Below are 25,804 nucleotides of genomic sequence, written 5' to 3' on the forward strand. Positions count from 1 at the left end.
TAGTGGAAAATTACTATTTGCATTTTGTAGTATGAGTATACTAGATTTACCTCAGGAAAGAGACTCTTAAGTGGCTCTTGGGGTTGTTTCTGGAAAGAAAACATTATCTTTAGAGATGGCTGCCAAACTCCTATTAATGAAAAGCAGCCCATTTGTTTTCTTTGCTTTAGGGTATATGCTGAGAGTAGTATAACTGTGCTATTGCAGCTGTATTTCCTAACTGTTGATTTTATGCTTGATGAAAGATTATTATTAATGTGCTAACAAACCTGTGTATCATGATGTAAAAATATCCATTACTGTAATATTAAAGATGATGGGCTGCTGCTTTGGTAACACTTTGAAAGTTTCATTGTCTTTAAATTACTATATATCAAATGGATTCGAGTTTATTTCAGGGGCTGCTTTCCATAAATGATGCCTCTTTCAAATTTCTGTCAGTTTATTTGCCTTACTTAATGAGTATTTGATCAGATCTTTATGTTTCTATACTATAGTGCTAAACTTCCTGAAGAGTTCATATGAGTCAAGAAACTGTACTAGCCTCGGTAAAGGACTCAAGAGATCTAAGTGCATCCTTTTTTGGGTGCAAAGTGGACTACTGCTGCATCTGCTGCTTAAACGGTTTGGAGAACCAAGCCCAAGCAGCTACTTCAGTACTGTTACCTTCTGCTGACCTTTGCTGTTGTTTCCTTTCCATTTGCTGCATCATGACTTTACTCCCTAGGCAAGACTATCATTTTATATCTCCAGGCGCTTTTTTCTTCTTTATGAACCTCTGTGAGGCAGTTCTAAAGCCACCTTTCAGTCTTCCCTCCAATGAAGCAGATGCAAGTATTTGTCTCTTCAATGGTGTTGTGCTTCTCCATATGTTCTTACAAGGACATGGGATGTCTCCCTTTCTTCTGGAGCTGCCCTTAGCTATGTTACTTTGATTCTTTCTCACAGCAAAGAATCAGAGAATATCCTAAGTAGGAAGGGACCCACAGTACCATCAAGTCCAGCTCCTGGCTCCACGCAGGGCCAACCAAAATTCAAATACTCCTTGAACTCCAGCAACTTTGGACTATGACCATGGGAACCCTTGGCAGCCTGTTCCATGCCCAGTGCAATATGGTGCAGACCCCTTTCCCTGACCCCAGCTGCCCCTCGCCTGACACAGCTCCATGCTGTTCCTTCGGGCCCTGTTACTGTCACATAGAGCAGAGCTCAGTGCTGCCCCTCCTGTGTGAGAGCTGCAGCTGCCATGAGGCCTCCCCTCAGCTCCTCTACTCTGTGCTGAGCAAACCAAGGGACTTCAGCTGCTCCTCATGCACCTTGCCCTCTAGATCCTTCTCCATCTTTGTTGCCCTCCTTTGGATGCTCTCTAACAGTTTTATGTCCTTCTGATATTGTGGTGTCCAAAACTGCACACAACACTTGAAGTGAGGCTGCACTGGAGCAGAAGTGCCTAAGTTGTCCAATCACTTGGGAGGAGCTATAAATGCAAAGACAAGCTGAGTGCATTCCCAACGCTCCAGTGATGCAAATAGAGGATAGGTTTTCATGCAGTCTAGGTCATTTTGGCTGGACTTGAAAGAAGCCCAAATCAAGGTAAAGGAGTTTTGTAAGTGACAGGCAGTCAGCGTAGGAGCAGTGTTTTAACTGGAATCCATGTTAACTTGGCAGTGGATAAATCCCATGGATGGCTGGGATATTAATTTGAGTAATGGTAGCTAGCAAAATATTATTGGGTGACTTTTAGTTGTAGAGACAGAGAATAGGCACAATGAGGGACTGTGAAGTGGCTCTACAAGTGTGTACAATCTTACCAATTTTTATAGAAGAGAACTATAGAAGCTAGGAAGAAAGCTTTTGAGGCATGAGACCCTCAGCCATGTATTTGTATGGCTTACAAAGTCCATGTGAGTTCACACAGGCATCCAGAAGAGTTTTGTGAAGTTAGACATCTGTTTCTTCTCAGCCAGTGAAGTCAGTGATGTTTTATACACCAAGCTGAATGGAGCATTCTTCCTTTTGTACACATTCAGTCTGTGCCTTTACAGACTTGTTTAATCATTTTACTTCCTAAGTGATGGGAGACCTTCCTTTCTTCAGACATAACCTAAAACAATTAATAGAATGTCACAGTGTCATTTGTATGGATGTTTACAATAGTTATCACATTATTGTGCATTCATGTTCAAAAAACAGTTAACAGTACCTTTTATCACTCATTTTTATTTTGTATTTATTCTCTATTTTTTTTTATCATTTTAGAAAGATACCTCAGTTCATAGTGCACATTAGGATGTGGAGTGGAGGGAGATAGGGGAAAGGATATTAATTTAATTATTTGCTGTTAGAATTGATGGAAATATTGCCTAAATGTAAAAACAATTAGTTACATTATTGTTTTAAAATATAGCTGCTGATCTTCAGCAATGTTTTGTTGTAATTTCCATTTAAACTGAAGCTGTATTTCAGAGCTATATTTATTTTTCTAATACAGGAAATAGTGACTCTGAGTATTATCATTCTGTTTCCTTCCTAAGGTACTTGTGAACTCAATTTCTATATACTGTTTCCGTGGTTTGATCACAGGCTTTTAAAAATGGATTTCCTGAAACATTCTTTAACAATGAAGGAAGCATCGTGATACAGTTTCTTAAGGAAGGATGGCAATTTCTCCATTAAAAAAAAGAAGTAAAACTTTTCATTGGTGGAGATGCAAAAGGTTTTATTTCTGATAACTCTCTAAGTTACATAATTAGGTAGTAGTTTAAGTAGCCCTGTTTGTTATTCTAAAACATAACATCCTTCTTGGGGTAGGCTCTGTGCTGCTGTGCTTGGCCACAGAGCACCACACACCATTGCAGCGTCACCTCCTGAGTGCAGTGAACTGTATGGTCTATGTGAAGATGTCTAAGATGCTTCACTGCCAGTAGCTGTGCTGTCTTTCTTTGTACTGCAGTTCTGTGCATGTTGCTTTGTTTCTGAACTTTAATTCAGGTCTTCTCAGAATCAAGTGAATAATTCCCACCAATTTTAATAGTAGAAGAGGTGCAATCTAGTCAGCACCTGGTACGAACACAGTTAAAGGGTAACATATAGCTTCATCTAGATGAGGTGGCTCGCGTCTGTTTTTCAGAATCCAAGTAGTACACTTATAAGTGGTTTTGGCTTTGCACTGTTATAGTGTTGGAAAAATACAACAACCATAAAGTAAAGTACCTTTCTTTAAGGCCTCTAATTATTGCTGAAGCCTGTGTGATCCCTCATTATTCAATTCATGATGTCTGCAGTGCTCTAGATGCTTGTAACAAATTAATCTGTGGTACTAGGTAGGTATTAATTCACTGAGAGGGGGTAAAAACGCCAACTGCAGTATCTGACAAATCCATTAGTTTGGTTTCTAAAACAGAAAAGTATACGTATCCTTGTACACACAAGTACTAACAGAAAAAGTCACTGGAATGCCCCTTCTAGTGACTAACAGATTCTGGTTAACAGGGCAGTGCAAACAAGATCTACAACTTATGGAAATATTTTTCTCGTAGCAGGTGGGTGGATGGGGGACAGTAACCTTTATTCTTTATATGAGCTGGACTTAGTGAACATGTTAAATACTATCTTCATTTAAGTTTTCATACAGCAACCCTCATTAATGGACAATATTGACTATGGGGACAACTAGTAGTATATTTATCAGTTCTCTAATCTCAGTGAGAATACAGTGCTTCATATCTTGGCTTGTTCACACACCCAACTTCTGCATATAAAAGTGCTGGCCACGAAACTGCTGTTATCTTATAGCATGGTCTTCCACATTGTAACGGGGTAAGTAGGCTATGGTAATATCACACTTGGCCTCTTACCTAATGATCTGAGATTTTAACTCTTGCTTTCAGTTTCAGAATATGAGGAGCACCTTCGTATTACACTGCTATTGCTAAGGTCCTATGAATAGTTGGGTCAGGAAGAAAAGAGAGTAAAGAAATAAAGAAACAGTATGAGGAGGAAATTGACTTTGGATCTATTTGTATCAGATGTACTTTTTATACTAAATTATGTAGTCTTTATGGCCTTGTTTGGCCTTGCATGACACACCTTTGCTTCCCTGAATCTTTTCTTCTTCTCTCTCCTCACTTATGTAATGAATATAATGTAGAGCTTGCAAGATCCTGTGAATAAACTAAGAGAAACAGCAGAAAAGGAGGACCCGCAGACTGAGAGCACCAAATCAGAAGATCAGCAGAGTCAGTAAGTCATATGCACTGTATCTCAAAATAATAAGTATCTCTATCTATGTATAATCTGATTTCTAGTTACAGAGGTCACCAAACATTTAAAACTGAAAATATAGACATGGGTAATTTGATCACGTTAGCAAAAAGTAAGCTTAATGCAAGCATTATTGAAATGTTGTATTGTGTGTATGAAAATTAATAAACTTTAAGATGAAATTGAGAGCTTGAAAAAGATCCATTAAACCTGATGTGTTTCTCATCTTTCTTAGCCATGTCTTTATTTTTCAGCTTTTGCTTGATTTTTTCCTTAGTAAAGCAGCATCATATGGGAGAAGATATGTGAGCATTCTATTTCTCCCTTCAGCAGCATCTCCTTTCACCTGGGAATAGGATATGGATTCCTGATTGCTTTGAGCAGCAATTAGTTTTTGTAATGTATACAGCACTGGTTAGTAATCCAATGAAACAGGAGGTACTTAGTAAAAAGTGCACTTAAGTGTGCTGATGCTATCAAGGTTTGGGTTACCTGTAGCTCTGAGGTGAGAGAGACTTATGAATGGGCTGCTATAGAAACAGAAGAACAGGAGAATGAGATGTGATCCCTCCCCTACGGGACCATCAGGATTCAGTTGCGAGGAGATGCTATGTTGATATAATCCTGCTGCCACCTGTTGTTTTGACTATCTGTGCTTAAGTGAAGCACCCAGCTAAGGATCAGTTGTCAAAAAGCAGAGAACAGCTTGACTGACAATTAGTGGATTTTGCTTGGCTATTTATAATAAAAGTTATTTTACTTGTTTAGGTTTACATCCACTGACCAAAACAGAATACTCTATGCTTTCATTACATATATTTAGTTAGGTGAAGAATGAAAAGCTGGTAGGTTTTTACAGTTGGTCTTCAGTCTTATTTTGATTTTCAACAGACTTCTTCCAATTCAACAATAAACCAGCATATATAGCAAAAGCAGGAGTCCATATGAATTACTGTTTCCTTCTTGTCATTATGATTCGTAATGGTGTGACCAAAAAGAGAATAATACATTTGCTATTCCTAGAATTGTTTTCTTAATGTTTCTTCCTCTTTCAAATTAAGGTTGATTTCATTAGATGAGGAGAATCATACAAAGGAACCAGACTATTCAGGTATTTTATTTCATGTGTTCACAACTCATAAATGCAATATATGTTGTTTTCTTTTTTGTTTGTTTAATGTATGTTCAGCTTCAATAAGCAAATCCCCGCAAATGTGTAAAACTTAATGCCAGGAAGATCTGTTAAACATAATGTCTTATGTATTGTATTCCACTGCATTTCACTCAGTTACTCTCAGACAAATAGTTTGCTTTCCAAAGCATAATTCTTACACTGAGCACATCCTCGAGGAGAAGATTTTCTGATCAGTAAATGTCAAGACAGGGAAACTGTTACTTAGCATACTAGTTTATTCCAGTGATTAAACATCCACTCTGTTAATAACTCGTTGAATTCAGTGGAACTTACGGCTAAACGGTGGGCAAAGTCATATTCAGCTTCTGCCAATGACCTGATATGTGGTTATTACTGAGTGACACAGACAGGCTCTAGTTGAAGATTCTCAATGAAAGAATGGTAGGTGATGGAGACGAATGACAGGAGGGGAAAATGTGGTTAGGTATTAGAAAGAGTGTTCTCTGCAAGGGTGGTGAAGAGTTGGAATAAGTCCTTACAGAAACTGCCATCCTTGGAGATGTTTGAGGCACATCCCTGAGAAGCCTGATCCATCTTCATAGCTAGCTCTACACTAATGAGTGGTTCACAAAATGGCACCCAGACGTCCATCCAAGTTATGCTATGACTTTAAGGTTTATCTTTATGTACTAAATTAATGGAGAATCTTCCAGTTCAGATCCTCCTCGTGATAGGCTAACATATTGATATCTGTAATACATCTTCTCTAGTCCATTAGTTTTGAAGTTTTTGTTTCCATTCCTTGTCCAGCATCACTTTTAATATTTGAGCAGTATTACTGTACAAGACATTTCTGATATTAGGTTCACCAGTAATGTTTCTAAAGTCACATTCCTGTTTCTACTCATTGCCTTCTTTTTTTTCTATTTCCAGAAATATCTCATTTTTTCAGTTATGTCAAGTTAGAAGCTCACATTTGTGGTTTTTTTTTTATTTATGAAATCATGGTTCACTTTAGTCACAGATTTCCAGGACTCATTCTTCCATTCTGAAGCATGGTTTATATTCTTTATTCCTAGAGATATATCTTAAGAATTAGTGGTATTAAATTCTCCAGCTTTACTGTAGTAACTGAGTGACTGGTCTGAATGACCACCTCTAACAGTCTGGAAGTTGTTTGCACATTTTTTTTTAAGAGGGATTCTGTGTTTACTTCCAGATGGCTGCTAAAACCATTGAAAAGCAATGAATATAACACTAAACCTTGCAGATCTAAACTGGAAACACTTCTACTTTGCAATTATTTTTGCCAACAACTTCTTTTGACATCTGTTAGTTGTCTTGTTCCTAATACATTCAATATGTTTCTTATAGATATTACGCAGTGCTAACTTTCTAGCTGGAAGGCTGTATAGTGGAAAGTCAACTTGATTCTAAACAAATTTCTTTGCTAAAAAAGCTCATAGTTTTATCAAAGAATTGAATTAGTTGTTTTTTTGTTGTTGTTACTGTTTTGGTTTGATCTCTGGTTTTTGGTATTTTTTTAAACTAAGCCTATTTTCCATAAAAATACATTTTATTACAGGAGCACTTGTACTCCTGTTCTTTTACAAGGAGTAATGATGAGCTACCAGCCCATAGCTACCTACAGTTACTTGAATCACTATGTTAGTTATTCTTTTGTGTGTGTGTGTGTTTTCTTTAATTGTGGCACCACATCAGGACATTTTTTGCAATTAGAAGTTTCAACCACTTTGCAGTTAAGCAGTTGGATACTTACTTTATCAGATATTTTAATATTTTTGGATATAAAAACCTAACTTTTTAAAATATTTTCTTAGCAGGCGTTGTCTAGAATTGTTCTCACTTGTTGAAATATTTGACAGCACATAAGTATTATCCATAATATAAATACCTTGTGTCTCTTTCTCCTTCATCTCTAGAAGGAACTGAAATATTTTGAAATACTTCTGCTAAATTTTCCCCTCTTCATATACTAGCAAGTCTCTGACATTGCTAAGATTGTTTTTTTGTTCTGTTTTTTTTTTTTTTAAGTATATCTTTATATCCTAAAATAATTGACATGGTGCCACTAGTAATGGAACTGTTTATTCACAGCTCTCCTCATCAACTGCTTCCACTTCTTAACATCCAGTTTGTATAACAAACTGATACATAGTCAAGAAAAGCAGTTTAAGGAGTGATGAGATCCTGAGCACTTTTGTGCTCTCTTCTGCCCTGTGGAAGTACAAACTTATAAAAAAACACATCTCTGCTTCTGGAGAAAAATGGACATCTGTTCAGTTCTTGGGGTTGCCTCTTTTGGTTTCACCTAGCCTGGAGATGGTCTTGTGCGGCAGGTAGTGCTACAGAGGAAGATTTCGCCTTGTTATTATTCAGAAATTTTACTTATTCAAAAATATTTATATCTTGGGTCTTTCACCCTGGTCACTTGGTGACCAGGTTCATTTTAAACATGGGTAGCAACTGCTGCATGTTGAATGTGGTGACATTGTTTATGAACATGTTCTCATTCTATCAATACCATCAAGTGCCAAGTGTGATTTGATGTGTTTATGGCTCTTGATTACAGCTCATGATGGCAAGGATTCCCTATCCAAGTTACAAAGAAATTGTAACCACAAACAGAACTCAGGTGAAGTGTCCTAAGAAACTACATCTAGATGTATACAAGGTGTTTGTCAGTGTACTGCAAATCTCCTGTTGCTTTTAATATTTTCTTCTTTTTTATTCTTAGGTGCTGTAGATGACTTATTAGACCTGCAACCTGAAGAAAATGGTATGAAACATTTGTGCATATCTGTTTCATTTGCTTTTCAACCGTAGGTACCAAGTATAATTTTAATCTTGGTTCTTTATTGCTTTCATAATCTGAAAGGTTGATATGTTTCGTAATGAAATTATTCAGTTGCAGTATTTAAACAGCATTAAAGAAAGTTCAACTTCTTCATAAATAGTTGAAGCACTGTGTCTGATGTAAGAATATTAAACAAACTTACTGAGAATAAAAACATTCCAGCAGGTGATTCAAGGTTATATTGAATTGGTTATATTAATTGGTTTGCTCCATTGGAGTAGATTGCACCATAAACCTTACTTCTGCTATAACTTTTTGCAGTCTCTGCATTAAAAAAGGTGGCCAGGAGGGAGAGGGAGGTGATTGTCTCCCTGTACTCAGCTCTTGTGAGGCGCCTTGCGGAGTACTGTGTCCAGGCCTGGGGCCCCCAGCTCAAGAAAGATTCAGAGCTCTGGAACATGTCCAGAAGTGGGCCACTAAGATGATCAGAGAGCTGGAGCAGCTCTCCTGTGAGGAAAGGTTGAGGGAACTGGGCTTGTTTAGCTTGGAAAAGAGAAAACTCTGGGGAGACATCATTTGGCCCATTGTGGCCATCCAGTGCTTGAAGGGAGCTTATAAACAGGAGGGGAAATGACTGTTTACATGGGTTGATAGTGATAGGACTGGAGGGAATGGTTTTAAACAGAGGCAGGGGAGGTTTATGTTAGATATTAGGAGGAAGTTTTTCACACGCAGGGTGGTGACACACTGGAACAGGTTGCCCAAGGGGGTTGTGGATGCCCCATCCCTGGAAGCATTTAAGGCCAGGCTGGATGTGGCTCTGGGCAGCCTGGTCTGGTGGTTGACAACCCTGCACATAGCAGGGGTTGAAACTAGATGATCGTTCTGGTCCTTTTCAACCCAGGCCATTCTGTGATTCTATGATTCTGTGAACTCTTCACTTAGCATACAATAGTAACCACTAGTTTTATACCAACAGTGAAAATATTAGAAAACATTTAAGAACTGGTAACTTCTTTCAGCCCTATATTTAATTAAACCTGCTGTGTTGTTCTCAAATAGACGTGAGAACAAAGGCCTTAATTCCAGGTTCTATTCCTGTCCTATCACTTTTGTTAGATTAGCAGCAGCTCAAGGAGATATGCTGTTCTTTTCCAAAGGGTGCTGTTTTGCTTGCCAGATGGTTTATATTGAATTCTCTTGTGCAATAAGAATTTTGCATGTAGTTTCTTCGTTTGCTGTTTACTTGTTCATCAGAAAAGAATGAATGAAAAAAACCTTAACAACAAGATCAAAATAATGTGGCAGCTCAGAAGGCAAACAAAGAACCAAAGAAATCCCTTTGTGTGGTTTAGTCAGCCTGAGAGTTTTATTTGGGCTACTTAAGGTACAGCCTTCGTGATGGGTAAGCAACAGCAGATCTGCGAACACTTTGACTTTGGTTTGCCACAGGCAGTCTCTTGTACTGTGGGGGGAAATTACATCTTAACCCAGGCAGAAACACTGAAGGTTTCCTTGGCTACCTCTGCACATAGCAGTCCTAATCTGTGAACTGATAGTGATAACTTCTTTTCTGTGGTTAACAAATAAAAAGTTGGTATGTGGCCTTTTTTTTTCCTCTTGGTTTTCTCCTGAATCATATGTTCTTCAACCTTCAGATGTAGATAATGCATACAATTATTGTTCATACAAGTTTAGTCATGTCAGTTAAAAGCCTGTTGTTTTTTTTTCTTTAGTGAAATAGTTAAGTCAATATGAAAGTAGTCGTGGAGCAGCTACATCTGATAAAGATGCTTATGTTAATGTTAGCTATCTACCTAGATTTTACATACTAGCTAGATTTAGACTAATTACTATTTTGCTATTTTAACTGCACTAGTGTAATTAGAGGTACACTTTTGTATGTGATTTAGAAAGTAGTCTTTATCCTGTATTTTAAATAATATATAATTGTAAATATTTTTAATTTCTCTTCCTATTTATTTATTTTTCTAATAACAGTGAAGTGAGGCATGTTTGCAAAGGAGTATGAGTATTGCTAGATGCTTGTTCAAACAAACACAGAAGAGAATATCGTAACGTTGGGTTTTTTAGTCTTTTACTGGGAGCTTGTGGTTTTTTTTCATGGACAGTTTTAAGATTAAGGGCAGAATGTGAAGATGAAGAAGCAATTTCAACTGTGAAAATGGGCAGTGAAAAGAAATAATAGAAGCTTTATAGGTGAGGTGAGAAAGTCTATGTAATTCTAGTAATCTAGCACAGATACTACAGGAGTAATATCTCGATAAGCAAGACTGTTTTCAAGATAACCATTATTGCAAACAAGCAGAGCTTTACTGCTGTTTACTTGAAGTAGCTTCAGCATAGGCACCTCCCTATCATCCCCTACTGTGTCTGCATTCTCTCCCCAGGAAAACCAGAAAGACTGCTGAGATAAGAAATGTGTCACTCTTCTGATTTCTGGTGGTTATGTGAAGTACTGCAAGATTCAAGTGCTCCTCCGATGTAAAGCTGTATGTTTTACTTTCTCTCCCAGTAGAAATGGTACTTCTGCAATGGGATACCCAAATGAAGCAATTTTTTTTCCATCAGCTTTGTTGCTGCCAAATTTTTGTAACATATTTTGCAAACATAATTTGTGATTAGTATTGGTAGTGTGCTATTATTAATGATGCCTTCTTTGAGTCTCTCCCTGCAAGCCTTCCAAGTTCATGAAGGAGCCTACTGAAAGCAGATTTGAGATCGTGTCATCCAGTAGAAATCACAGTTCTTACACGTCTTTGAAACAGCAAGCGTCTTTTCCCTATGTAAGAATGAACTGCTCCGCATTGCTGCTTAGACAGAGAGAGATATGGGGGAATTGCAGCTGCTTGGAGAATGTTAACATTCTTTGCTATTTATCTGAAGATTGGAAAGCACCACAATATTCATGAGAACAAGTTGTTTTCTATGGTATTTTAGTTATAGTCTAGTGGGAACAATAGAATTGACTTGTTTGTAATAGTTCCTATTTTTTTTTTGGTCATGTCAGGAAGCATAAAATGTGAATTAGAGAGGAGCTCAGCATCAGTGTTGACTTCAGCAATTTAAAAAACCCTTGTATTATGTGTTGTCGTCTTTGTTTCTTAGTACATAGGTGTGTATGTTGACTCATCTGCCTATTTTTAAAACAGTTGTGCTGTTTTTTTTTCTCCTATGACTCAACTTCAGCCATTACATTATAAATTACTACAGCTATTAAAAGGGATCTTTCTTGAGAAGATAACTGCATTTAAATCAAATGACCTGTTGCTGTGGTAGCAAGCACTGTGCCACTATCAATCTTTTATCTCAACCCCAAAATGTTAAAACATCTCTGCAAGCTGTATGAAACTTGGAGAGCTCAGCTGATACATCAGCAATTTGGAAAACTGAGTTTGTTTCTGAGTCTTACCACAAGTTTGAAGTGAGCGTAGTTAAGATAAACTGATCTGGGTTTCGGTAACATAACATCAGCGTTGTTAACCACCGTTTTTGTCCTCTATTTGCTCCCACAGTGGAACTCTAAATGTTTCCAGGTAAAATAACACTTGGCATTCATAGATGATTCTTTCTCTTTCCAAACATTATGTAAGCTAGTGGAAAGGATTATGGTTCTTACTGGATATGAGAATTCAAAAGTTACATGATAAAACAGCACCCTTTGGAGAAGAACAGCATATCCCTGTGAGTAATGAATAGAAAGTTATAAAGGCCATCTTAAGTATGTTCTCACAGAATTCTAGAATCATCTCCCAGTTATTTTCTGCTTGTATCAATCTGATTGTTTTGAGAGGAAGTTTACGTAATACTTCAAAAAGTAGCTTATATAATGCTTCACAGTACTTTTCTCCTATGTTTTTAAGTATTAGACTATGTACTGGTTTTGGTGCAGTATCTATTAGATACTTATGTAGGCTTGTACTATTTTTAATGGACAATGAATCTGAAATGCTGTACTGTTATCTAAGGTAATCAGGGAATAATTTGTTGCATAAACTACAAGCCTAGGTGTCCAAGAGAATTAGTTCTAAAAGAGAAAATGATAAATATTTATAGAAAAAAATAGCCCATCTTAGTTAATACATAGAAATTAGACAATATTTTGAAAATGTGGCTTCCATTCATTGATTGTTTTAATATTGATTTATCTTTACTCTCTGTTTTGTTCTGAGACAGCATCAAAGGAACAGTTTGCAAAGTCCTTGGAACCTAGGGATAAGGATGACTTGGTATTACTGAATGATATCCTCAATACTTCCTCCCTGGAAGAGGGAGAGTTCAGCAAAGAATGGACAGCTGTTTTTGGACAGGATGCACTTACTGATCTTGCCATGAACTCTTCAGCTGGAGATGGGGATAACACTTCAGCTGTGGCATCGACTCCATCAGGCTATTTGCCTTCTCAACTGTTAGACCAAAATATGAATGACTTGCAGTCATCTTTACATGGTAAGAACTCATCTTGGTATGTTACCATTTTGTTTTTGCTTTTAAGCTTCAGAGTATGGCTTTCTGCTATTTAGAACTGTAGAGATGTTATGCCATAGCTGCAGAAATGCTGAAGTTAAGTGAAATGTGACCTGGAGAGGAACATGCATATTTTTTTCTAGCCCTGCATTTAGATTTGTGAAAGAATTACTCTAAAACCTGAGTCAGAATAATTATCTTGAATATTTTCATTATTATTCCTGAAAGGTCTTTGACACATTTTTTCAGTAGTGGAAAATACGATTGAGTGGGTTTTACTGTTTAAATCATGACTGCTGTGTCTGTTTGTTAAGGGGCCAAAGAACCAAAAATGATTACTGTATTTTGTTTGGAAATACTGTTTTTAAACAACTTAGTGAAAATGAATTGCATTTATTTTCTGTATCCTACACTGTTGTCGGGTAGGGATATAGGTGAGGTAAGAGCGGAATACCTTTTCCTAGTAGCCGTGCTGGTGAATTTGTGTTGTAGGCTGCACATCTGTCTACTGATACAAGTAAAAACTCCTTCTCTCCCTGGTGTTCTATGCTATTCTCTTTCTTGAGATTTTTGAGCAATAGGAAGTGAAAAGAAAGAAGGGATACTAGAGGAAAGCCTTCCCACTGCTTCTTTGACCTGAGGGAGAAAGAATGGTTAACCAGCCAACAGCTACCTTTGTCCACCCAACTATCCGTAGCTGCAGGCCCAGATTTCTGTGTAGGGCACTGCAAACTAGAGGAGGATCATGCTATTTTGGGCCCTGTCCCAGCAATCGTTTTCATCTCCTTTGGGGAAGAGTTCTGTAGTAAGACTAACAGACTGATTTCATCCTGAAGACTACTTCTTGAAACCTATAAAACTCGTATAATCATGTAGGATATGTAATGACCTGTGCCATTTTGACAAGAATAGGAAAGTCAAAGTTTCCTGGTAATTAATTCAGTTACTGTTCCTTCTTCCCAGCATAAGCAAGATGCTTGGGTTCACTGACTTCAATATTTAGATGGGAGCTGGGCAAATGACATTTGCAATGCTGTGCAATTTTACGATGAGATATATGCATATATGAGTATGATTAATAGAGTGAAGAGGGACTAGAACAGTGTAGGAATTGACTACATAAAATAGGAGCAGAAAAAATAATGAGTCTTAGTCACTGCATTGTCAAGTGGAACAGGGACAAAAGGAACAATGAAAAACACTTTTTTGATGCAAGGACATACACAGATTTTAAGCAAATGACTAAAAATAGCAATATATATATTATGAGAATTGCTTTTCTTGAGTTCTTGCATGTTTTTAAATTTAAATGTTTTTTCAAGGAGAAATATTTTATATATATATATATATATATAATATATTCAGACAGCTGAGTATCTGTTTTGTTTTTGTCCCTTCCACTTGCATGAGACAGTGACATTGGCTGTGCAAGTTACGTATGTTGCATTCATGAAACACTAGAAATAGAAAAGTAGTTCTGTCAATGTAATATCATTGTAGAATCACACATTAGAAGAGTAAAATATGTTGATGTTTTCCAATTAATTTCCAAGATTTTGGGAGAAGATAATGGTAATTGATCTAGTGGCATTTGAAAAGCCACAGCTAATCAATTCAAATGATCATATCTGATAATCATCACATTCCTGGCTGAGTCTAGTTGTCAAGTGAAATGCATTATTTTTATTTTTTATCTGAAGGTGAAATTGTATGCTTTTTATATCTTGTGAAATCTCATTTCTTCTGAAACTCCATTTCATTTCATGGCACTTCTTTCATATAATCTTGTCAAATCTGTGAGCAGTGACTTTTTAGAAAACCAAAAAAAAATACTAGCTGCAGTATAAGCATATCTAAACAAAGATATTAGAATATGTGAGTTATGGATATTTTACTGAGGCATTTGTGATACATCTGTACACTGTGCTGTACTTTTTTTTTTTTCCCTAATTGATGGGATTGCTTAATAATTATTCAGTGCGAGGTGCTGCAGCGGAGCCTAGATGGTGCATGCTTCCTGTGTGAATTTGGCCTTAGGACCATAAAAATTCTTAAAACTCACATGCTTAACTTTAAGCACATTAACTTTTCTATTAACTTCAGTGGGATTACTTACTTATTTTATGTTAAGCACACTCATAAATCTTTGAGGCTTTGTTTTTTCTCTGCCTCAGATCTTAATCTGTAAAACAGGCACAGTGCTATGCAGGTTGTAAACTGTTACGGTCAGGAATTCCCAGCTCCGAGTCCTCTCTGGCTATATTTATTGACAGGATCTAGCACAATGGGACTCCAGATTGCTATGGGAATACCAAGTGCTGTTTTAAAATGTCTAAAAATATATACAAATATCAAAAACAAAGCATGATCCCAGTGAATCTTTTAGATCCCACTCTAAATACAGCTTTGCAGTTCGCTTGCCTTGCCACTTTTTCACAGAGAGCATTGGCTTTCTCCTTCATGTTTATGGCCACATTTAGTTACCCCACTGACAATTCCTCTTTGTATCACCTACATATACACATATTCTAGTTGGTAAGAAAATGTGCAGCTTACTGTTTCCATTTCTAAATTTAATTGTGGTAACTTTGTGAAGAAGCTCGCTGAAGAGCAAGCTGTTTGGTTTCCTTGCTGTCACAGCGATAACCTTCTGTCTAGTCACAGAACGAATTTGCCCTGTGAACAAGGCAAACTAAAACAAGTGTGGGGCCAGCAAATGCTGTCACACTGATACAGACTGCAGTTTGGTTTTGAAAGGCACAGGCTTTGTTCTCTGCAGCTCACCGTGAGTGGGTGGTAAAAACAAAATTCATGAAGGTATTTCATAAAAATGCTGTGGCAATCTTTCCCAAAGCCTTCGTGGATCCAGAATTTCATAATGCTAGCATTGTCTATTTTACAGAACATTTTGGGTTGGATTTTTTTATGGTTGGGTTTTTTTGCTGCTTTCAAAGTGGTGTTTGAGCTGTCTGCGCTGTAATGAAGAGGCCCAGAGCACAGCACCATGTGGGCACACCGCTCACCAGGTCTCAGCTCAGAGAATCAAATGGAGGGGTCCAAGCAGCCAGGTGCCCCACAGTGTTCTACTCTGCGCTCCGCCAGTCACAGTGATGCACGCTCGCATTGGTTTGTTCCTGACCTCACTGGAGGCAGTGGAACTTGCACAGAAACTTTCTAGGCAGCACTCCCCATTCATTGCTCTGAAATTAGGATTTGGCCCGGTTCTCTGAAGCTCTCATTTTATCCACTGCCATCCATGACATGCAAAGCACTTTCCTGCAATACATATGCATGCAAATGAAAGCATTTCAGTTTTCTGTAGTTGTGTCCTCTGCCATTCTTCTCTTTTGTAATACAAGCAGAGAAAATGTCTGAAAAAGTGTGTCACTCTGAAGTGTTAATGCCTTACTTTTTTTTATTTGAGAGATTAAATTCTTAAAATCACATTTTCAGGAGGTACATGCTGGCCTGTAAGCCTTTGTTGCCTTTGCCTAGAACAAACGTATGTGAGCCTTCTGCATCCAGATTGTCAGGAAGTTTTAAGTTTCTCAGAGATACAGAGGATGTTTGTGGCTTAAAATTCCCTTTCTGATCTATGTGATTTTTATAGAAACACTCTTCTTGCTTCCTTTTAATAACACAGCATGGGCCTTGAGCCCTTTATAGTCAACGCCAGATCAGAGTGATGAGAATAAGCTGTTAGAGGAAGGAAGGGTTTCTGTAACATAATGGCTGTTGCAGCAGCTCTCGGTATCTGAGAGTGGTCTCAAAAGTGGAGAAAGTAAGGGGAGGAAGGAAGACGAGAGCTGATAAAGGATGTGAGAGCGTGAACTTGTAGAAAAAGAGGCTGAACAAGGAAATACTAACCATGTGTACAGATGAATATCTTGTTTCAGATACTGCAGAATTAGATATGCAAGTTCCTTGGGGTGGATGGATAATTGACTAGGCAACACTTAAAGGAGGTGGCATTGAAATAAGAAATAGAAGCAAGCTAATCACATCTGTATTCTAATCCTGGTGTTAGAAATATGACCTCTGGTCCTCTAAATATGATAAAGCATAAGAATTTAAATACCTTAAACCAGGGACCATGTTTCCTATGTTTCTGTGGTATGCTGTCCCTAATTCATTTTGCCAGCCTGGCTCATCCAGCTTCAATAACTGTAGTTGTCATTACTATCTTGTGGTTATGAAATGTGCATATAGGAACAGTAAATTGTGAATACCCAGTTTCACTTTTTTCCACATAGTTGCTTTCTCCATGGTGAGAAGATCCTTACCATGAAGAATAACTAAAATATACTCAATTAAAACACAGCTTTAAGTTAGCTGCAAGTAGTTCATCTAGAATTTAATTCTTCAGAGTGTTTGGCAACAAATGATTTTTTTCAGAATTAATCATTTCATAATTCATTAAATAACCCAGGGTCACAAAATGCATTTGTTCTTGGAACAGTTAATGAAATAAGTCTTTGGAACTGTAAAAGTGAAGGAAGATGTAAAAAAAATGTTTATTATATGTAATACTTTTGCCCATGTGTAGCTGATGTTCCTCATTCTACAGCTATGGCTGACTTCATTACCATACAGGCATATTAAGTGTGATTGGATTAAAGATACAAAAAAAACCCGCTATCTTTCTTTAGCTAGGTTAAAGGTGTGAAAAGTGTGCAGTTCCTTGAATCTGTATATGAAGAAACTGATCCACAGATGCTCTGTTCTTAAGGGTGTTGTTTGTCTGCAGTATCTTACTGCTGATTTCTGATATATGAGGAAAGATAGAAAAGGCCGTAAGCAAAACAGCACTGTGCTCCATCACCTGGTGTGAGCACTGTGCTGCCAGAGAGTGAAGTGTCAGAGCTGACAAGGTAATTCTTACCACTAATGCTGCTATATTATTGAATTTTAGGGTGGGCAGCTAACAGTGGGAGCCCCCTGTCTATACCACAGCCAGCACAGAAACCGAACAGCCTGAATGTGAACGCTAACAAGACGCCAGTGAAAGGTGGTAAGTCATTTAGTTTTTGAGATGCTTTGCTTTTCCTCTTTAACTGTGACATCTTGCTAGTTTTCCCACTTCATCTACCATAATAAAGCCTGTTTTTTATAGCATTTACACATCAAGAGTTTTGTTGCTACTGCTTTGCTCTCTCAGTGTTGATTATATGTATAGTGTTTGTGCGTATGTTTTGTTTGTAGGCTTCAGTGCTGGTATGTCAGAAGAATAATGTACTGAGTAACAAGGGAGCTCACGCTACAGTTTGTTCTGCTACTTCAATTTTGAGTCATACAGAAAATCTGCATGCACTTAGTGTAAGCATGCACTTAGTGTACATTTGCATGCACTTAGTGTAAGCTAGAGTGTTCTGGAGCTCTAGGCTATAATACAGGCTACTGATAAGACAGAAGAGCCGTTATCATAAATTTCATTGATAACATGCATCATATCAGTAGTTGTCTGTATGAAACAATTCGCTTGTGGCAAGTGAGCCAAGAGTATAGTCCTGCTGATTTTGACTAGGGTTTTTTTGGATAGGGGAACCAGGAATGCATTGCATCCTTATTCCAGGTAGCAGCCTATTTTGTGCATTCATTTTCAAGCAGAAGCTGTATCAGATATGGTCAGTGCAGAAGGAAGGAGCATTGTGTATTCCTTCCCCTGCCTCCCAGGATTAAACAAATGACTGCTTTTAGCCTAGTAGAAAAAGACAGTTTAGATGTTTTGGGAACTGGTTGGGAAATGAATAAGATGTCTCAGCTGCGACACCTTCACCAGAAATATAAAGAGCATTCAGCTACTCTAAAATCTGTGTCTGTGAAAGTGACAGGTTCTCTAGCCTCACAGACACGAAGATGGAATTAATGCCAAGCAGAGCATATTTTGTCTATAAATTCCTTATTTCACAAAGAATGCTTTCATTTAGTGTACAACATTATCTTTCTGAGCAGATGAGTACATCTTATTTTGCTAAGAACACAATGCCTGCTAAACATGAGATCTCCCCAAAAAAATCATAGAATCATAGAATATCCTGAGTTGTAAGAGACCTATAAGGGTCATTGATTCCAACTCCTGGCTCCACGCAAGACCACCCAAAAATCAGACCATATGTTTGAGAGCATTGTCCAGATGATTCAGTAATTCTGGTGGGTTGGGGCCATGACCACGTCCTTGGGGAGCTTGTTCCAGTGTACCTTCTCTATAGCAGCCAGAGTCACCTCCTCTTTAATTTGAAAATCTGCCTTACATCAACATCTGTATTTTGATGTAGATATACAGTATTCCAGCTGCTTTTGGTATTCAACATGTTTCTTGTTCACATTTTTTTTTATATCAATCAAAAAATCTACCCTTATACTAGAAGCTGTGCTTGAGACATGATTTATGATATTCTGAGGGGAATTCAGTCCTGTAAGACTGTAAGGTTGAAAGTAGAGTTTGCTTCCACTTAGCTTTTGCTTTTTTGTGGGCATGCAGGTGTATACACAAGTCTCACACACACAGGTATATGTCTCTGACACTGGACTCAGGTGAAACTCATGAGCTTCAACAAATTCAAATGCAAGGTCTTGTTCCTGGGTCGTGGCAACCCCCACTATGAGTACAAGCTGGAGGATGTTAAGGATAGAGCACATCCCTGCTGTGAAGGACTTAGGGGTACTGGTGGAGGGGAAGCTGGGCATGAGTCAGCAGCGTGCCTTCACAGCCCAGAAAGCCAACCATATCCTGGGCTATATTAAAAGAAGTGTGGCCAGCAGGGTGAGGAAGGTGTTCCTGCCCCTCTGCTCTGCACTGGTGAGACATCACCTGGAGTTCTGTGTCCAGATACGGAGCCCTCAGCGACATGTTGGAGTGTGTCCACAAAAGTGATCCCAGGGATGGAACACCTCTCCTATGAGGGCAGGCTGAGAAAGCTGGGGCTGTTCAGCCTGGAGAAAAGAAGGCTTAAGGAAGACCTGATAGTGGCCTTTCAGTATCTACTGGAGGGCTACGAAAAGGAAGAGAACAGACTTTTTAGCAGGATTTGTTGTGACAGGACAAGAAGAAGTGGTTTCAAACTAAAGAAGGGGAGATTGGAGATTTAGATTGGATATAAGGAAGAAGTATTTTTTTTATTATATGTGTGGTGAAGCACTGGCATGGATTTCCCAGGGAGGTGGTGATTACCCCGTCTTTGGAGACATTTATGGTCAGGCTGGACCAGGGTCTGAGTGACTTGTCTTGCAGTAGGTGTCCCTTTTTATTGCAGGGGAGTTGGACTAGATGATCATTAAAGTTCCCTTCCAACTCAAAGGATTCTATGATTCTACGGAAATACCTTTCACTAAAGCTTGACAGAGATTATTTTTAATTGAAGTGTTCTGTACTTCTCGTGGCAGGAGGTGTATAAAGTACACAGGTAGACGGGCGTAAAACATTTGTTCTTAACAAAGTTCCATATTCTTTTAAAGGTGGTGTTTTAAAATGCAACCACTCATTCTGATGTTCTTGTCAGAAGTGTCCTTAGCAATAAGTGAAACAGTCAGTTTCGTTTTGAAATAGCTGACAAGGGAGAACTCCAAGTTTGTACTTTATTTATTTATTTATTCATTTTTCCTCAGAACCTACAAGGAATCCTAAAGACTTGACTGCCTGGTTCAGTATCTTTGCTGACCTTGACCCGTTATCCAATCCTGACGCTGTTGGGAAAACTGATAAAGAACATGAATTGCTTAATGCATGAGTCAGCTGCCTATGGTAACTCACATTCTTCCATTCATCAACTATTTTTGGGTTTAAAAAAAAAAACTAAATTAAAATTAGTATGTTGTTGTGAAACTTTAAAGTATGTGCCATGATAACAAAACAAAATCCTCTTTTATATAGGTACAGTTACTCGCTCTTGTTTTGTATAAAGAGTTTGCATTTATTTTCTACATGGATTTACAAAAATGAGTTTAAGAATTAGGGCAGATTTCTTGCCAAATTAGATTATCTATCTGCTGAAACACTGTCTTTGCCTGAGGTGATGCAGAGCTAACACTGGAATGAAATTCAAATTGCAAACTTATTTTTTTATAATGTTTCTTGAGTAAATTAAAGAAAAATAATGTAAGTGAGGAGGCTGCATGAGTCAAACATCTATTGCATATTATATATATATATATATTACTGCTACATTTGGATGTCAACTAAATTTGTTTTGTTAGTACTCATAGTGAAAAATCTGTGCTGGAGGTCATTACAGAAGAAATACATTTGGGTCTATGCAGCCATGGAAATTGAGTCCTTTCTGATTTAAATTCTTACAAACTTTACTACCAAAATGGCCAGAAGTCTTCTTTTCTGACTTTTTTTTTCCATTGCACCAACAGAATTTGCACCTGTTTGCAGAAGTTTCTTGCAACTGATGATTTACCATGCCTTCAAAACATTCATATTTCTGTTCAGAGTATTTTTCATCAAATTTATTTCTGAAGCATGTGTTACTTTGAGCTTGTTGTGTCGTTATCTCTTTAATAAAACGATTTTCACAAGAAAGACCTTTTACTCCCAGTGTTGGTTGAGTTGGTGGATTGCTTTTGAGTTGGTATGTAACAAGCATCTGAAGGTAACAGATGGCCAGTTTTTAGGCAGTATCTAATGATTACCATTACCATGATTACCAGTACCATTACCTCACGTTGTTTCGGAATAGTACTGCGGTAGGATAATAAGAGAATGTGAATTTACTTGGTGTCTCTTTCTCTCCCGACTCTCCCTTCATTGCAAAGGAAGGTATAAAGGATGTGTCAGCAGTTGCTTAATATTGCAAGTTGTGCGTGCTTGCTATGTGTACAGGGCTATGTGTATAGGGCTTGCTTTGCAATTTATTATGTTTGGCCTTTTAAAATTCAGCTGATTTTTCACCTCCTCGTAGCTGTATGCTCAGTTAGTTAATCCTTGCCTTGGGGTCTATTAGATAACTAAGTACCTGCACTGCGCAACTCAAGGTGACTGTGTAATACAGAAGTTAAGTGAGCCAGACTGCTCCTCAAGCACAATAGAACATGATCTGATGGCTGCACTGAGCAACATGAATATGTATTCTAGCTAAAAAGCTATGTGGTACTGGTGGAAGGGTGAGCTGGAATCCAGCTGGCTGAACCCTCAGCAAGTTTTGAACACCTGCATACAAATTTATAATGTTCAGAATCCTGCTTAAGGTGCCACGTAGCTGTGAAGTCCAACAATGGAAGATATTTCCGCTTTTGCCATTTATGCTGTTTATGTGCATTTTCATGTTTAGCAGATAGCCTGATCTTCTCTTTAGGGAGTACCCAGCACTGGGTGGGGCCATTCTGTTGTGCTGTCAGTAGGACATGGAAGCTCATGCAGACACGGATACCTGTTTGTGAAGGTCAGTATTTCCTGCTGTTTGGTGATGGCTTCTTGCTCAATAAGCTGTCGCCTGTGGAGTCTCTCCTGAGATGTATAACTTCCTGGGGCATTGCAGGGGAGCAGCCTGAGGTCCTGACTTTGAGTACAGTCTGTAGCAGTAAGGAACGCATCTGCAAAGATTATATTTGTCTTGGTAGTTGTTAGAACAATTACGGACCTTCTATTCTAGCTAATGGCTAAAGCAGTTCTGATTAAAGCAAAGGTGAGGCTATAGTGACTTCAAAACAGCTCATTTACTGTACTTTGAGTTGGAAAGAAATAAGACTCAAAAAAGTCTTGTGTTTGGTTTTTTTTGGTCACAGATTGTAGACTTCCAAGATGCTTAAAGCAAACAAACAAAACACTCCTGTGTTGATTGGGAAAATTGAGGACATGGCACAGGTTCAGCTAAATGTGTTCTGAATCCTTGTCATGTTTTAGATGATACATTTTATATGACAGAATCTACAACTGCAGGTTTTTCCCCTAAACTGCATTACTGATCAATTCATGTTATGAATCTTTCTGTATTTAATTTTAAAAATATATGTTAGCTTTGAATTTTTAGCTTTCTGCCTGTGCCATTTTTCACACTTTTAAATGGAAGAAGCCAGAGGTGTTTAATACATAATTTTGCTTAGAGAAAAGCAGTCGAAACCCCTATGTACAGTGCATTATTATTGTGAGCATTTCATTTAAGAAAATAGGAGCAAACAAACGGAATACCTTGAGGAAAGGCATTTTTTGGTGGCAGAAATCTTAATTGCAGAGTTGGAAGCAATACTTCACTGATCATAATGCGTATGGTATGTGCTTGTCTACAGCCTGGGCTGTAGAGCAACTCCAAGCCACAGTGCACATTGACGTGTGTACAGGCTCAGCAGTAATTGGGACATCAGGGTAGCTAATCATTCCGACAAAATTATGCATTGATTGTTCTACACACAGAATGTTCATCTTGATTTAATATGCTTCATTCCAAATGCATATTCTTGTTTTGTAGTGGATTGTCTTAAAATAAAAACAGCTGCAGAACCCCTATGGTGGATGAAAACAGTGGTAATTGATTAACTGTCTTCATCAGGAAGTTTATTAAAGTTGATGTAGTGGATTTTGATGAGTCTGGGTTTTTACGAATCCAAGAGCAGCTATTTCAGGGGGGTTGGAGTGTGCACCTTGGGAGATTGAATAGCTTGTGGAGAGAATTAACATGGAACTTTTTCTGACCTCCATAAGTGATCAGAATTCAATTCCAGCATCATAGAATACATTGCAGCTTGTTCCCTTCTGTTCTTTCCACATGCAAAGCTCAAAGAGGGGAGCTTTAGGTTAGATATAAGGAAAAAATGTTTTACAGTGAGGGTGGTGAGGCGCTGGAACAGGTTGCCCAGAGACCAGATAAGGCCCTGGGCAACCTGACCTAGCTGTGGTGTCCCTGTTCATTGCAGGGGAGTTGGACTAGATGGCCTTCAGAGGTCCCTTCCAACTCTAAGGATTCTGTGATTCTATAAACTGGTGTGCTATGATGCATGGAAGCTGGACCACTGGCCTTGACAGCTCCAATATGCAGGAGGTTGCTATGAGGACCCAGGCACTGTGTCACATCAGACTTGAGTTTTCTCAGGGCCTTCTGGAATCTGCCATTGTATGCTACCATAGGAGATCCTGGATGGGCACCAGTGACAAATGCTCCTGGTTGTTCCATTCTTGGTTGCAGTTTTTCTAACGTATGTGGGGTGAGTTAGCCCTAAGGCAGAGAAGGAAGACCTGGAGGGTCCTGTCTACTCTCTGCAGTTACTCAGAGTAACAGCAAGACCTTGGTGTGGTAAAGGCATATGTGAGGGTCCTCCTCCCTTTTTCCTGCTCCCTTCCTCTTCTGTCCAGCAAGCAGCAGCCACCAGCCAGGGAGGCACAGTGCAGGCGCCAAGGAGGTGGGTGGTCAGGGGAAGCCCTGTGTGCTGGGCAGCCTGCAGTGCTGCTCACTTACCTCACAGGTGAGGGCAGGTTGAAGAGCTGGACCTGTGTCACAGTAACTTGTGACACAGTAATCCAGGGGCCTTGTGCAGTTCTAGTCTTCCCTGGGTGATAAGTAACATGAAGTTGAGCCCTCACTGCAAGCTTGGCACAGTGGCTCATCTAGAATTTGCTGTACCCACCCTCTGGTTGGCCTACTTTTACAATTTAAGCTCTTTGTTAATGCCTTATTTTTAAATAAGCCACCATAGGGGAAGCAGGAAGCAGAGCAACAACAGGGCTCTCTAACAGTCAGGAAGCAGAGGACTTGCCTCAGCTGAGAAGCAGCAATGCTGAGACAGTCAAGCACTGCATTGGTGAGCTGGGAATGTGCTGTTGGGGCTGCTGCCCTCACTCAGCATGTGAAGGAGGTGACTGTCCTCCTTTGCTCTGCCTTTGTAAGGCCCCATCTGAAGCACTGCATCCAGGTCTGGGGGCCCCAGTGCAAGGAAGAGGTGGAGCTGTTGGAGTGGGTCCAAAGGAGGGCCATGAAGATGCTCAGAGAGCTGAAGCACTTCTCCTATGAAGAGAGGCTGAGGGAGCTGGGCTTGTGCATGGAGAAGAGAATGCTCCATGGGGACCTTATTGCAGCCTTGTAGTATCTAAAAGGGACCAACAGGAAAAACAGGAGAGACTCCTTATCACAGAGTGTAGTGATAGGACATGGGGTAATGGTTTTAACCTGAAAGAGGCTAATTTTAGATTAGGTATAAAGAAATTCTTTACTGAGGGTGGTAAGGCTTTGGCACAGGCTGCCCAAAACAGCTGTGGAAGTCCCATGCCTGGAGACATTTTAAGCAGAGTTGGATGGAGCCCTGGGCAGCCTGATCTGGGGGGCAGTATCTCTGCCCATGGTGGAGGTTGGAATTGGGTGATCTTGAAGGTCCCTTCCAACCCAAACTATAATTCTGTGATGATGCTGGAGAATGTATGAACCCAAAAGCACAGGCGCAGAGCCAGGGCTGTACACAGGTGCCCCAACAGCAGCACCAACCAATGGCCCAACCAGAGACCCAGGTCCATGGCTGTGTAATCATAAAATCTGTGCCTCAGCCATAGAGCAAAGGGTCCTCAAATAACAGGAATTCTGATTTTCTGCTACCTGCCTGAGTTTAATTATTGGCCCTGTGAGTGCAGCAGCATTAACATGTGCCAAGTATGACACAGGTACCTTTAGGGCAACTAAGGTGCACAGCAGACAAGGACAGCATGGCCTAGCAGGCCAGGCAGGGACATGTTTTGCCTTTGGTAACCATCAGCCCTCCAGCACCAGGGCAGCCTGGCCATGCCGTCAGTCACTGTTCTACCTGGTGTTTTATTAACAGTGTTCTCCTAAGCGTTACCCTGACATTTCCCCTTATTCACTAATTATAAACCAGTCTAATGTTCCTATTCAGTAGAACAAGGAGGCTGCCGCTTCCACGTAGACACATACAACTCCCAGAAGTGAAGATAAACACCTGTCAGGTAGAATGAGCCTTAAGTTGCATGGAAATCGTTATGGGGTAACGAGCGCTCCACACAGGTACATCAGGGGTAATGAAATGGCTGCAGAACAACCTCAGCCATTGGGTGCAGTAACTGAGCTCAGTCTCCCTCCTTTTATAAGCAAAAGTCCCCGGAGACCTGTGCTGTAGGGTGTTGCTTTCATTTTGTACTTCCTCAGCTATTGACGCAGTAGGAA

The 25,804-nt window shown here is 39.1% G+C and overlaps 1 protein-coding gene and 1 long non-coding RNA gene across 8 annotated transcripts in view; one reads left to right on the forward strand and one right to left on the reverse strand.

The window, feature by feature from the left end:
- The window catches only part of ICA1 (islet cell autoantigen 1), a 69,231-nt gene extending 48,022 nt beyond the window's left edge, over positions 1-21,209 (forward strand). For 4 of the 7 annotated variants that reach the window (XM_090142749.1, XM_090142750.1, XM_090142747.1 and 1 more), the window contains 8 exons: positions 4,151-4,242; positions 5,325-5,374; positions 7,992-8,054; positions 8,157-8,198; positions 12,414-12,686; positions 17,617-17,715; positions 20,310-20,445; positions 21,063-21,206. In XM_090142749.1, coding sequence (XP_089998875.1) covers positions 4,151-4,242; positions 5,325-5,374; positions 7,992-8,054; positions 8,157-8,198; positions 12,414-12,686; positions 17,617-17,715; positions 20,310-20,431 — 741 coding nt within the window. In that variant the 3' untranslated portion in view covers positions 20,432-20,445; positions 21,063-21,206. Of the gene's footprint in view, positions 1-4,150; positions 4,243-5,324; positions 5,375-7,991; positions 8,055-8,156; positions 8,199-12,413; positions 12,687-17,616; positions 17,716-20,309; positions 20,446-21,062 lie in introns of all 7 variants that reach the window. The other 3 variants (XM_031614337.2, XM_031614339.2, XM_031614338.2) reach the window with 3 other exon arrangements.
- LOC149917515 (uncharacterized) lies at positions 1,587-24,268 on the reverse strand. Its single transcript, XR_016467789.1, has 3 exons — positions 23,924-24,268; positions 22,076-22,238; positions 1,587-2,104 (listed from the first exon to the last, which is right to left on the reverse strand). It is a non-coding gene; the product is annotated as an uncharacterized LOC149917515 (long non-coding RNA).
- Positions 24,269-25,804: the final 1,536 nt, after the last annotated feature.

The sequence above is a fragment of the Phasianus colchicus genome, chromosome 6 (assembly GCF_987193195.1).
Source record: "Phasianus colchicus chromosome 6, bPhaCol1.hap1.1, whole genome shotgun sequence".
Lineage (NCBI taxonomy): Eukaryota > Metazoa > Chordata > Aves > Galliformes > Phasianidae > Phasianus > Phasianus colchicus.